At 31.8% G+C, this 12,533-nt stretch overlaps 2 protein-coding genes across 6 annotated transcripts in view; both read right to left on the reverse strand.

Moving 5' to 3' along the window:
- Positions 1 to 307: 307 nt before the first annotated feature.
- On the reverse strand, positions 308 to 4,736 carry LOC111448338 (MADS-box protein SOC1-like). Of its 5 annotated transcripts, none has more exons than XM_023087859.1 (8): positions 4,560 to 4,736; positions 4,301 to 4,486; positions 2,876 to 2,969; positions 1,814 to 1,860; positions 1,643 to 1,742; positions 830 to 871; positions 711 to 752; positions 308 to 583 (listed from the first exon to the last, which is right to left on the reverse strand). In XM_023087859.1, the coding sequence occupies exons 2-8, from the start codon at positions 4,480 to 4,482 to the stop codon at positions 452 to 454; spliced, it is 639 nt and encodes a 212-aa protein (XP_022943627.1). In that variant the 5' UTR covers positions 4,483 to 4,486; positions 4,560 to 4,736; the 3' UTR covers positions 308 to 451. The 5 variants fall into 5 exon arrangements, with proteins under 5 accessions (XP_022943627.1, XP_022943656.1, XP_022943646.1 ...); XM_023087888.1 differs by having other exon boundaries at positions 457 to 611; XM_023087878.1 differs by having other exon boundaries at positions 457 to 615.
- Positions 4,737 to 9,952: 5,216 nt separating this feature from the next.
- The window catches only part of LOC111447995 (lysophospholipid acyltransferase LPEAT2-like), a 7,412-nt gene continuing 4,831 nt past the window's right edge, over positions 9,953 to 12,533 (reverse strand). The window contains exons 9-14 of the mRNA XM_023087428.1: positions 12,449 to 12,510; positions 11,643 to 11,709; positions 11,032 to 11,082; positions 10,610 to 10,717; positions 10,467 to 10,514; positions 9,953 to 10,380 (exon numbers count right to left, since the gene is read on the reverse strand). Of these exons, the coding sequence (XP_022943196.1) occupies positions 10,249 to 10,380; positions 10,467 to 10,514; positions 10,610 to 10,717; positions 11,032 to 11,082; positions 11,643 to 11,709; positions 12,449 to 12,510 (468 nt within the window). The 3' untranslated portion in view covers positions 9,953 to 10,248. The remainder of the gene's footprint in view (positions 10,381 to 10,466; positions 10,515 to 10,609; positions 10,718 to 11,031; positions 11,083 to 11,642; positions 11,710 to 12,448; positions 12,511 to 12,533) is intronic.

Genomic DNA, 12,533 nt, shown 5'->3' on the forward strand with positions numbered 1-12,533 from the left:
GAAATTTAAAAAAACTAAGAGTCATTATTTAAATTAATAAGTGGATTATGATATAATTAATCATCTTTTAGTAATCATTAAAAGCATAGATATATAATAAAACTATAATAATATTTTATAATTTGATAATTTAGTATATGTTAATTTATTATTTTTTTTTTATGAATATTTTATTTGGAAACCTCGTTCGATAAAAATAAATAAATAAAAAAATACGTACTATTAAATTAAAATTTAGTCTCTGTAATTTTAAATATTAAATTAGTTCCCGCGAATGAAACTTTATCGTATAAATTAAATAGTTAAATATCTACAATATTCTTATTATTAATGATAATGCGAAAATGTATTAGAGGGGAAAACAAAGGCCAGCCATTTCCCTCTTTTTCCTTGGGAAATTATTATGAACTTTGGATACAATTTTGCAAGAAAAAAAAAAAGAAAAAAGGAGTCACTTCGATCTCGACTTTGGTGGCCCGATGAACAATTCCGTTTCAACGTCGAAAGTCGAGCTGGTTTCAAGATTCGGTGAAACTTCTCCTACTTGAGTTAGTGATCGTCGAGGCTCGAGTTGAACCAAATACTGAATCAGAAAATGCATTTCACTTCATCTGTCTTATAACCCTAAAATCCGTCACTAAATCTTTGAAAATAGCAATAAATAAGATATATACTGATTGAGCTCAAAAAATAAATAATAAACAACTCACCTTTTTAGCTAGCTTTTCATTTTCAGCTGCCAAATATTTCTCCTGTTTTTTTTTTTTTATTAAATAAAAAAATCATAATCCATTGGAACCATAAACTTTTGAAGCTTTCATTTACTAACCTTTTCTTTCAGTTGATCAATCTGTTCCTTGTAAGCCTCATGCTGAAATAAAAAAAATTAAAATATATTAATTAAAAAAAATCACTATTTTTAGCGGAATAACGGCAAATCCACCTTAATCAATCTTATCGAGCAACTGATCCTACTAGACAACTCTTTTAAGCTATATGATTCATTGGTTTTAATGAACACGAGATTCAAATGTTTTAAGCTACTAAATATTCGAAACGAGACGAAAGGTTCCATCGAAGAGAAGCAAATGAAAAACTTTCATAAAAATTCTCGTAGAGAGAGAGATCTTCCTCGGATTCCAAGAAATTGGTCAACCGAGAGAAACCCCATCTCTCTCTTTCTTTTTTTTCACCCCATGCCACCACACGGGAGGGGTACGAGGATGTAAAAAATGAGACCATATTTCTGAATGTTTCTACTCCTTTTGTTCTATGAATCCCGATTGACTCCACGTTAACCCTAAGACGAGTAAATGCTTGAGTTAAGAGATATAACGTAAAAACAAAGAGATCAACTGAAATTTGATCACTGACTGGACCAAGCTGAAGTATGGTAAGGGGAAAGGAAATTTTCGGCAGACCCATACGTGAATTGAATGATTTTCTTACACGGGTGAGAGGCAGTTGCACAACAGTTTGTTGTGAAGGTTCAAATCGAAGGTCTTCTCGAGACGACCCGTGAATCTCGAGAATCGAGCATCGTGGGTTAATTAAAAAATTGCTGAAAAGGGCCTAGATTTAGGGAATTTAACAAATCGTGGGTTAATTAAGATATTTATAACATATAGTTTAGATTTAGAACCTTTGTAGCTCGAACATGGGCTAAGCTCCTATGAAGCTGCTGTTCTATTTGTTGAAGTTCTTCATAAGAGCTTGATCCCAAACCTTGTCCAAACAATTTCCTAGTAGATTAAAAGTCAAAATTTGAAGTCAAAGTCAAACAGCCAAAGTCAAACCAATGAGATAATAGTACCTCTTTGAAACTTCAAGTGACTCTATCTCCTTCAACAAATTTGCAGCCTAAACCAAACAGAAAATAAAATATAAATCTCCTATTTGAATTATTAACCAAAATTTTTAAATATTTATACATTTTAAAAATTAATAAAAATACCTTTGGTGTTCGGTAATTTCAAAAATACCCTCAAACTTTCAAAAATTTCAATAATACCCTTAAACTTTACAGAAAACTCAAAAATACCCTTAAAACTCTAAAAAAAAAAAAAATTAAAAAATAACTTTACGGTCCATAGATAATTTTATTAGTACATTTGAATTTTTTTCAAAACTTCAAAAGTATCCTTAATTTTTTTTTAAAGTTCAAAAATACTATGAAGATTAATATTATATTTAAAAAATATTAATGAAATTTAAAAATAAATTAAGAAATTAAAATTTTAACGTTTTTATATTAGTAAGAGTTCCATGCAAATTTTTATTTTTTAAAATTTTTTAACGCTTTAAAAAAGGTATTTTTGAGCTAAAATATTAATGATTTGCATAAAAAAAAACCTAAAGATTTTTTAAATTATTTTGATAATTTAAGGGTATTATTGAAATTTTAAGAATATTGTTTTAGATAAATTACAAAATTTAGAGATATTTTTGTTAATTAGTGTTTATAATTTTAAAAAATGAAATGGTTATCCAAAGAGACCTAAAATGTAGAGAGCTGTCCGTCCTAGATATACCACACTAACAACAACATATAAAATGAAATTAGGTTCAAATAAGTGTTGACCTAAGTCTTGGTGTTCGAGCTCGACTCTCGAACCGTACGTGAGCTACCTCGTACGATTCGAACTCACATTTCTAAGAATCTAAACCTATATATTTGTAATTACTCGACCTAAATGTAACTTAATCAACTGACGATTATACTCTCAACTAAAAGATCAGAAATTCGAATCTCCATCTCACATAAATTTCACGATTATAGAATTCTACGTACTTGTTTCTATCAATACTTTTATTAAAATCATAATAAAATCGAGACCTCGACGTTCAAAAACGACATTTTAAAACGAGAACAAACCTCATCAGCTTGATCATGGTGATGAGGTAAAGAACGTTCAAGATGATGGGTTTCCCTTGTATGCCTTTGAAATCGCTCCACTGTGGCCTGCATGCTGAAGCATAAGAAATTACGTAATTATTAAATTAATTTAAAAATCAAATTAAGAACATGAAGAACTTATAATAAAAACTAAATTTCATAGATGAATTTTAAAATAAAGATAAACGTGACATAAACATGCACAGATCATAAAATAAAACCATAGCTTTTAACCAAACCATACATAGGCTACCCACATTATCCAATATTTTCAGCATATTATAAAATATATATATAGTGATATAAATGAAGGTGACTCGACACCAACTGACATTATAATATATGTTTAATTAAATTTTAAACCTTATGAGATTAATTAATATTAAAAGGTACCTATTTTGTTTAATTATTTTTAATAATTAAAATCTCATAAAATTCAAATATAAAATATATATCAGTCACTAACATCGGTTACAAACGTCAAATATTCTTAATTTTCATAACAATCTTGAAAATAAAGTTGGGTCGGGTTAATATCTCTATTATTGGATTGGTTGGGTCAACTCCTACCTACGAACCAAACCGAATTTTCAATCTTCAAAAAATTCAACCCGATCCAAACGAACAAACAAAAAAAGAATCTAACTCAACTCAACATGTACGTTTAGGGTTGGTAGTCTAGATTATTTGGGTCATCAGGTCATATGAACACTCCTATGTTCGAGTTATCAGGTCATATGAACAATCCTATGTTAGGGTCATCAGGTCATATGGAACAATCCTAGGTTCGGATCATCAAGTCATACGAACACTCCTATGTTCAGGTCATCAGGTCATATAAACAATCCTAGGTTCGGATCATCAGGTCATATGAACACTCATTTGTTCAGGTCATCAGGTCATATGAACACTCATTTGTTCAGGCCATCAGGTCATATGAACACTCTTTTGTTCCGGTCATCAAGTCATATGAACACTCCTATGTTCGGGTCATCAGGTCATATGAACAATCCTAGGTTCGGATCATCAGGTCATACGAACACTCCTATGTTCAGGTCATCAGGTCATATGAACACTCCTATGTTCGAGTCATCAGGTCATATGAACAATCTTAGGTTCGGATCATCAGGTTATACGAACACTCCTACGTTCAGGTTATATGAACACTCCTATGTTCGGGTCAGATGAACAATCCTACGAAACATATTTGGTTAACTAAAACCCCGGCTCTCGACCGTTCTCTAATCTCAGCCAGGTGAAAAAATAGACCCTTATTGCAGTACTTGCATGGTACAAATTGGGTCCAAATACGGTCCCTCAAAGCTCATACCAAACCAGACAAAACAATTTGGTAAATATGAGTAAAATAAGGGGGGGAAATGTAAATAATGCATAATACCGGACCTTGAGCTAGCAAATTCACAAAGCTTCCCAGCAGAAGAGAAAATGATGAGGGCCACTTCAGCTTCACAGAGCACTGAGAGCTCAAAGGCCTTCTTGAGCAACCCATTGCGGCGCTTCGAAAACGTGACTTGGCGACTTGTGGCGTTTTCGATCCGCCGCATCTGAGTTTTGCCTCTCACCATTGTTCTGAACCAGAAAAGAAGGTTAAAAAAGGAGAATCCGATGAAACCAGACAAGAAAACGGAGGCAGAAATCTCACCGGAGTGGGGTGGTTACCGGAGATAAGATTGTGTTTGGATGAAGCCGAAACGTAAACTGGAATTAATGGAAAACTGGAAGAGTTTTGGGGTTTGAGTTGAAGCCAAACAAGGCATGACCCATCAAACCCTAGCTGGGGAGAGCTGAAGGGGAAAGAGAGCAAAAAAAGGAAAAGTTGGGCACGAATCCGAAAACCCCAAACAGAAAAAGGGCAATTTATTAAAATATAATTTTAAATAAAATAAAATACATGTCCATAGCCGACCCACGTTTCTATAAATTTTTTTTTATTTAAAAAAAAAAAATAATAATATCTGTTAACTGTGGATATCATAGCCAGAGGATGTTGAGTCTCGAAAGTGATGGTAACGACATTCCTTATAAAGGTGTGTGGAGTAGACGCATTTTAAAACTCTTAGGAAAAGCCCGAAAGATAAAGTACAAAATGACAATATCTTCTAACGGTGAGCTTAGGCTGTTATCGTCGTAACCAATATGAGCATTGATATGACCTAGGTTAGATTTTTTCTGATAAAGGTTGAGTTGAATTTTTAGAAAATTCATAATTTGGGTTGGTATGCCGGGTTGACATTTTTTTAGTTAGGTGTTCCGTAAATTCTAAAATACAATATTTTATATTTGTAACTAACGTTAATGATGCACTACAACATGTGAATATTTAATATTTAAAATTATGAATATATATTTTTTAATTTTTTATGGTTGGAAAAAAAAACATAATTTATTTCTTGGCAAAAATAATTATTGAGAAGCTACAAAAATGGAGGGAAAATAAAAAGGGATTAAAATGGAAATAAAGTCAAGTAAGAGAGAGAAAACATCAGATTTCATGAACAGAAGAGAGAGAGAGAGAGAGAGAAATAATATTTTAAAAAATAAATAAAGTATTTAACGCGTCATCATAGTCCGTACAGATAGTACGATGGAGAGCCAATCAGAATCGAAGAGGCAGAAAAGAGTTCGCCGGCGTTGTCAGCTCCAGGTAAAATTATTCGCCTCAATTGCGCGTGGTGTACACGAGCAAAAACTAAAGGTGAAATTTTGGAGCGTGTTGTCACTTTCACGAATGGCGATTGGGAGATATTTTTTTCAAGAATATTTATATTCAAATAATGAAAACCCTTTCTTTTTTTGGGAAGGACTCAAATAGTTAATTCAGAGAATAAATAATTTAGAACTTAATTTTTATTTAAAAAATCTCATTAAACTTTTAAAATTATAAATTAATTTCTTTATTATTTTTATTTTATTTTACGACTTATATTATCAACTAAAAGGTTAGAGGGTCAAATCTCCGCAGTCGCACGTATTATTTTACTGTACTAGGTCAAGTTAGCTAAAACCCTCGAGGGTTCGACCAAAGGCCAATCCCAAAGGCATGGTTGGTCTAGAGGCTAACACGATCAATCTAACAAAAGAGTCGTTGTCACATTTACAGCTGGTCTCGAGCTTTATAGATTAACTCAAATAAGTCAAAGGTCAGCTAGTTCACAAAAAGCCGTGTTCGTCGATATGATAACAAAAACCATTGAGTTACCACACACCCAAAGAGATTGGAATTTTAGAAGAATACTGGTAACGTAGTGGTAATATTCGGGACATATCTTTATATCATTAAAAATTACTCGCAAATTCTTCTATCTAATGACGTTTCATTTCGTTTCACACACTCCAAAAAATAAAGAAGGATAAAAAAGTAAATATTTGGAAGGACATAAAAAAGTGTCATTAGTAGACTTTTTACCTTTAAAAAAGTAATTAATGCAAAGGGCAAAAACGTAAAATGAAAAGTCATCCTAATTTTTAATTTTTTAATTTTTTAATTTTTCCACTTATAGAACCACAAAAGTAATTATTCAATAATAGTTTGAAAAATGGATGAAAAATCGGAAATACAATAGACCCGGCCGTAGAGGAAGAAAACCCTAGCAGCTGACATGGTAACAAATCATATGGGATAGAAGAGCCGTTGGGATCTTAAATAAATAATAATAATAAATAAATAAGAATTATAGGATTTGTCAAAAAGAATAATAATAATAAATTATAGGGAAAAAAAATAAAAATTATGGGAGAGGGAAAGGTTAAAGAAGAGAGAGAGAGAGAGGGGGGGGCCCACCATACCAATGCTACTTTTCCGAATTTGCTAATTGCCCCCTCCGAATTTTCTAATTGCCCCCTCCTCCATTCTTTTTATTTAGCTAAATTAAAAATATTTCTAAACATGCAAAAAGTTATATATATATATATATATATATATATATATATATATATATATATATATATATATATTTATTGATAAAAAATTTCTTTTGTTATTTTTTTTTCAATAATATTTTAAAATTCGATCGCTAAGGTTTTCAGTAAAATCTAGAAAATTTTGGCTCAATATTAAAAATCAAGTAATACCTCATTGAGACTCGGATATTACAAAAATAGAGGTTCAATCTGCATAACCTTAGTGGCTAATTACTCGATCAATAGCGTGTAATTACCACAATGCCATTTATAATTATCCATTTGGTATACTTTAACTACCCAATATCGAGCATTTTTACATGCCGTCAATTATTTAATGTGTTTCAATAGAGAACAAAATGCTACTAAACTCGAATCTCAAATGTCAAAATTGTAATTTTTCTATTAAAAGTCAACCCGACCATCTAATTATAATTTTTTAAATGAAAAATTATGCTTTTATAACGATGGTCGGGTTGACTTTTAATGAGATCAATCGTTATGACATTACTACCTTCTTTATTGTTGTTGATATTAGCGTCAATTGTTGACGGTCTGATATGAACCAAGAGACATCAATCATAACATATACTTCAATGAAGATGTGAAAAAATATTGTTGAAATTATCAAAAGATATTTCAATTCATGCAACATTGAAGAAGAATGAAGTTTCATGTTATAAATTTTGGGTAGATTACAATTTAGAGTTATTGTATTTCATTAATATATTTTAGGACTATTTATTTACTTAGGTTACATTTACCTAATGGCTAATTATGGTCATTAAGTATGAATGTTACAACTTTTGGTGGGCCTTTCACAGTTTCATTTGTGCTTTTCGATATTATGGTCATTAAACATGCAAAAAGTTATATATATTTGTAAGATAGACTTGGAAAATATAGTAAAAGAAGCATTTCTGCTTTTCTTTAGCCAATGGCTAATTTTCTTTGCAATTCTATGTAATTTAAGTTGCATGTAGAATCATTCAAACTCGACATGATCAATCTTGCTTGTGGAGTGATTCGAATCTCAAACAAGTGTTTGAGATATTTGATCAACAAGAATTATTCAAGCTAGACATGATCGATCTTGCTTGTGGAGTGATTCGAATCTCTATCAAGTGTTCTTGCCTTAAGATATTCGATCAACAAGGTAATCTGAATCTTATTCCCCTTGTATTGATTCCTTATCTTATCACGGTCAAACCATTTTCGATGTTGTAAAATATGGTGCCAAATCTCTTATCCAATGACAAAAGTCACAAAACCATGGGAAGGTCATGTCCTTTCAAACCATTTTTGTTTTATGTTTTAAAATTTCACTGTTTAATGATGAACCAAATTAAGGAGACAGTTACAATTACAAATACTAATAGAGAAATGAAAACAATTCTTTTTTTAAAATTATAATCAGTATTTTAAAGAAAAACACATCGAAATATGATTTTGTTCGAGCCAATAATCAACATTTTTACATGCCATCGATGGAGAACAAAATGCTGTTAAATTCCAACCTAAAACATCTGAATTGTAATCTTTCTATTAAAATACCAATCAACTTAAACTAAATTATGATTCTCATTTCATTTTAAATATTAATTAATATAAAACTAGAATAGAATGATATTTTAAGGTTCAAGAATATTTTGTTAAGGTCTTTGTTTATTTTTTAAAATACATTTTTCTAGTTTAAAGTTCAAATCTCTCATCAATAGATATCGAAAATACTTTTATTTTCGATTTTTTTTCTTTATAGACCTCACTTACAAAATCAAGGACCGATCCATGTGTAAGTGTAAAATCCACAATTTCTAAATAACAAAACCCTCGATTATATGCTGAACTTATTTTATTATATATTAAAATAAGTATCTATAAAGTTTGGAGTGCTACTTAACAAGAAAATTTTCAAAGGTACATTAATTTATTATTTACCATAAATAGAACCAAAGCCAATAAAATAAAATAAAATAATATATCATTTAATAACATCGGATTAGAAAATTTCACAATTTGTTTTTGCACACAATTAATAAAATTTTGATAGCTAAGAGATAGAAATGGAGGGGACAAAAAGTATTTTGTACCAACTCTTCTAAGTCTCCGTTACCATAATTGAGCCAGGTGTTTGTGTCTGCATACGAAAGTCTAGCATCTCAAAATCCGACAATGTCTCAAAAAACAACATATAGGGATTTGATAATGATGCTACAAATTTACAAACAAAATCCGACAATGTCTCAAAAAACAACATATAGGGATTTGACAATGATGCCACAAATTTACAAACAAAATCCGACAATGTCTCAAAAAACAACATATAGGGATTTCACAATGATGCCACAGATTTACAAGCGGATCCTAAGTTATTGTTGTTGTTCTTGGACGGATCTTGGGGGAATCAAAAGTTTTGTAATTTGGTTTGCAAAAGGAACTAATCCAATAGCTTATTCAAGTTTCTAACAAACTCAGAGTGAGAAGTGAAGAACATCAGTACATGAATAGTGATAGATGAACAGAAGAAACAGAGAAAGAAACAAACAAATAGTTTAAAATTAAAAATCTAAGAAAAATAAAATAAGATTGGTCTAAATTCTTATCCAAATCTTGACCTGTTTGGGGGGAAAAAACTAATTTATGTCAATCACTATAAATGGATGCAGGGAATTAGTAGAACAAATACTTCCAATCATGCAAGTCAATGACATTAACTGTGCTGCAACCCTGTAGGCTGTAGCCCTATTCTCTTCATTTCAAAAATCGTTACAAGCTCAACTTTGTACCTAATGTTCGAGTCCAACCCTACACAACTTTTAAATTATATTATGATGGAAATAATTGTACGTACGTTTCAGAATGAATGAATGATGCAGATTGCAGAGTTTTCACTCTTGTTCGAATAATATCAAAGGTTTGAATCTTCAACTAAAAAATAATTATAGGTAACTTGTTTTTTCTTTTTTCGAATCGAAAAGAGGCAAGCTTTTAACCGCAAACACGTTTAAAATGAATGAATAGATCCAATATAATATCAACATCCAAACAAATTCATGACAGATTTATGAGTGAGATACAGTACCTGTTGTTTGGAGTGTGGTGGAGAAAAATCTGAATATCCACAAGACAATGGCCTGAAGAAGTTGAGCAGATTTTATAATCAGCAAACAGCAAACAGCAAACTTGTTTGGATTATGTGAACATTACAAGAACTCATATCAAAATTCAATGGGAGTAGTTGCAGGAGTGGATAATTTCAGGGGATAATGTGGTAAAATATGTTAAACCCACCACCAATATTAAAGGAAACAGCCCAACCCTCTCCTACTATAGGTTACTCTTAATCAAACGAGGGAGGTGACAATAATGAACAAACAAGACATGGGGAACTCATTCATCAAACAATGTTAGACACACTATGTTATTTCCAACTACGAGCACGGTAGCAAACACTGCGAAAAAAGTGCAATCAACAGCGGGTTCCTTCTTAGGCAGCCAAGCAAATCATTCTTGCTAATCTTCCCATCGCCATCGATATCAAATAGTTTAAAGAGCTCACGAGCCTGCAATCACTCAAAATATAACAAAGATATAGTTCAGTGTGACTTACACACTGCAAGAAAATGGAATAGTGCGACAAAGACGGTACCTCGTCGGTATTCAGATCAGGTATTGCTGGCCTTATGAATTCTTCTAGCTGATGCCAATGAGTAACCGGAATATGAGAAATCGGCATTCATCCAAATGCACAGAAGTATTAAAAATAAACAAATAAAGGAACGAAAATTTTACTTTCTGTTCTGAAATTTTATCTTCTTCGTCGCTACATTCAGTAAGAATAAGCTCACAGGATCGCTGAAAACCTTGCAGCCTCACAACGTGCAAAGAGCCGAACAGGTACTGGAAGAAGCCAATAACTTAAATTATGAACAATGTGGAATCTCAAAGAATTAGCACCAACAACATACTATCTGCTTGGAATGCGTCATATGGTTCTTAATTAGTCAAATAATGGAACGATATTGTGGAAGTTCAATTAACAAGTAGTTTCAATTTTTTTCAACAGGTGTTTCAATTAACCAGTAATCATCCAACCAATGTGCCATTGTTTCTATGTTACAAGAATATTTTAGGCTTCAGAGAGAAAATATTGGCATTTAGACAGGGAGAGTACGGGGTAAAAACATCAAAGAATTGCTGAGAGAAGGAAAAACCTGCTTGAATGTTATTGTTCCCATCTTCTCTATGTCAATAAGAGAAAATATCTGCAGCACCCAAAGAACAAAAAAGGATTTTCAATCACTCAGCTCATGAACAAATTCTGAAAGAACAACTCAAACAAATAAAAATAAAATGTCAACCCCGATATTTATGACATTATGCCTTAAGACACTCCTAATTACCTTTCCACCGAGAAAAGCTTCATAATCTAAGAACAACATCAATTTCTAAGAAGTTCAACACCTAAGCTTAATGGAGGGAGAGGGAGAATCCCGATGTGACAGGGAATAGACGTCAACAATCTAAGCCACACAAACAAAATTAACTAGAGCATCTTATATTATTTTTGATATTTTACAAATACAAATTTTTTTCCAAATATTAATAAATGTTAGCATCAAAACACTTTTTTTTTTCTTCTTTATTGCACAATGCATGTTGCTCCAATGAATTTATTTATTGTTCACATGTGAGTATCTACTACTTTTAAAGTCCTCCCCACTAGAAGAAACTAGCAAACTTATGTTTACTTTAAGCATAAGCAACGTACATAAACCTTTGTGAAAGAACTGCTAGTAAAGCTATTGAAGCTAGAATAACTCACCTCTTCAGCAAGCGCACAAGGCTTGAGTCGTAGAGCTCCTACAAATCCATTATATGTAGCACGGCCACTGCAAAAAGAACAAACCAACGATATCAGAAAAATTTTATCATAGGCATGTGAGAGCTATGATATCAGAGATTTATTTTATGGCTTCCTGCAGCATCGTAAATCTTTAGCTTTGGTTTTTTGATTCTTGGACCTTACAGCTTTCATTTGTACGGTAATCTTTCTTACTGTGAGTGTGTTTCTTTTCTCAGGACATAAAAATATATAGTAGTCCTTGAAATTACATCCTCAAATTTCAAAATCTTTATGATGTTTTTTACTAGAGAAAATATGTAACAGGACTTACTTCAGTGTCACAAATTTCCTTCCACATTAGAAGTGAAGAGGGTCAGGTTCAGATTTTTTTTTTTTTTTTTTTTTTTTTTGGGAAANAGACAACTTCACTATAAAAGGGATGTGCTATCCACAGCGTTATGTTCAGAAATTTAGATCGTTCAATAACAAATTATATTGTGAAGAAAATGCGCGACTAAGGGGAGGAAAAGGTCTTGAAACTCAAGCTATATTATAAGAATATTATTTAAAGGAAACTCCAATTGGTGAATAATGAGAAAGCAATGGGATAATAAAATTGAAAAGAAATGTTAGCATGCACTATGCCACATATATTAATTATCAGCAATTCCCACTCTATATCCTCTAAAAGAATTCTAGTCCTCACTTTATCACATCAAACATTACAAACAAAATAGAAAACATGAAATATTTTGCACATATGGAAGTAAAAAGTAGAATAGTACCTGGAGTCGGGATTCATGGACAGAAACTTATCAAGAAAATCAACAGCTTCTAGGCTGCTGACCTGTGACAAATGGGGGGGGGGGG

This window comes from Cucurbita moschata, unplaced genomic scaffold (genome assembly GCF_002738365.1).
Source record: "Cucurbita moschata cultivar Rifu unplaced genomic scaffold, Cmos_1.0 Cmo_Scf00001, whole genome shotgun sequence".
NCBI classification, from domain to species: Eukaryota; Viridiplantae; Streptophyta; class Magnoliopsida; order Cucurbitales; family Cucurbitaceae; genus Cucurbita; species Cucurbita moschata.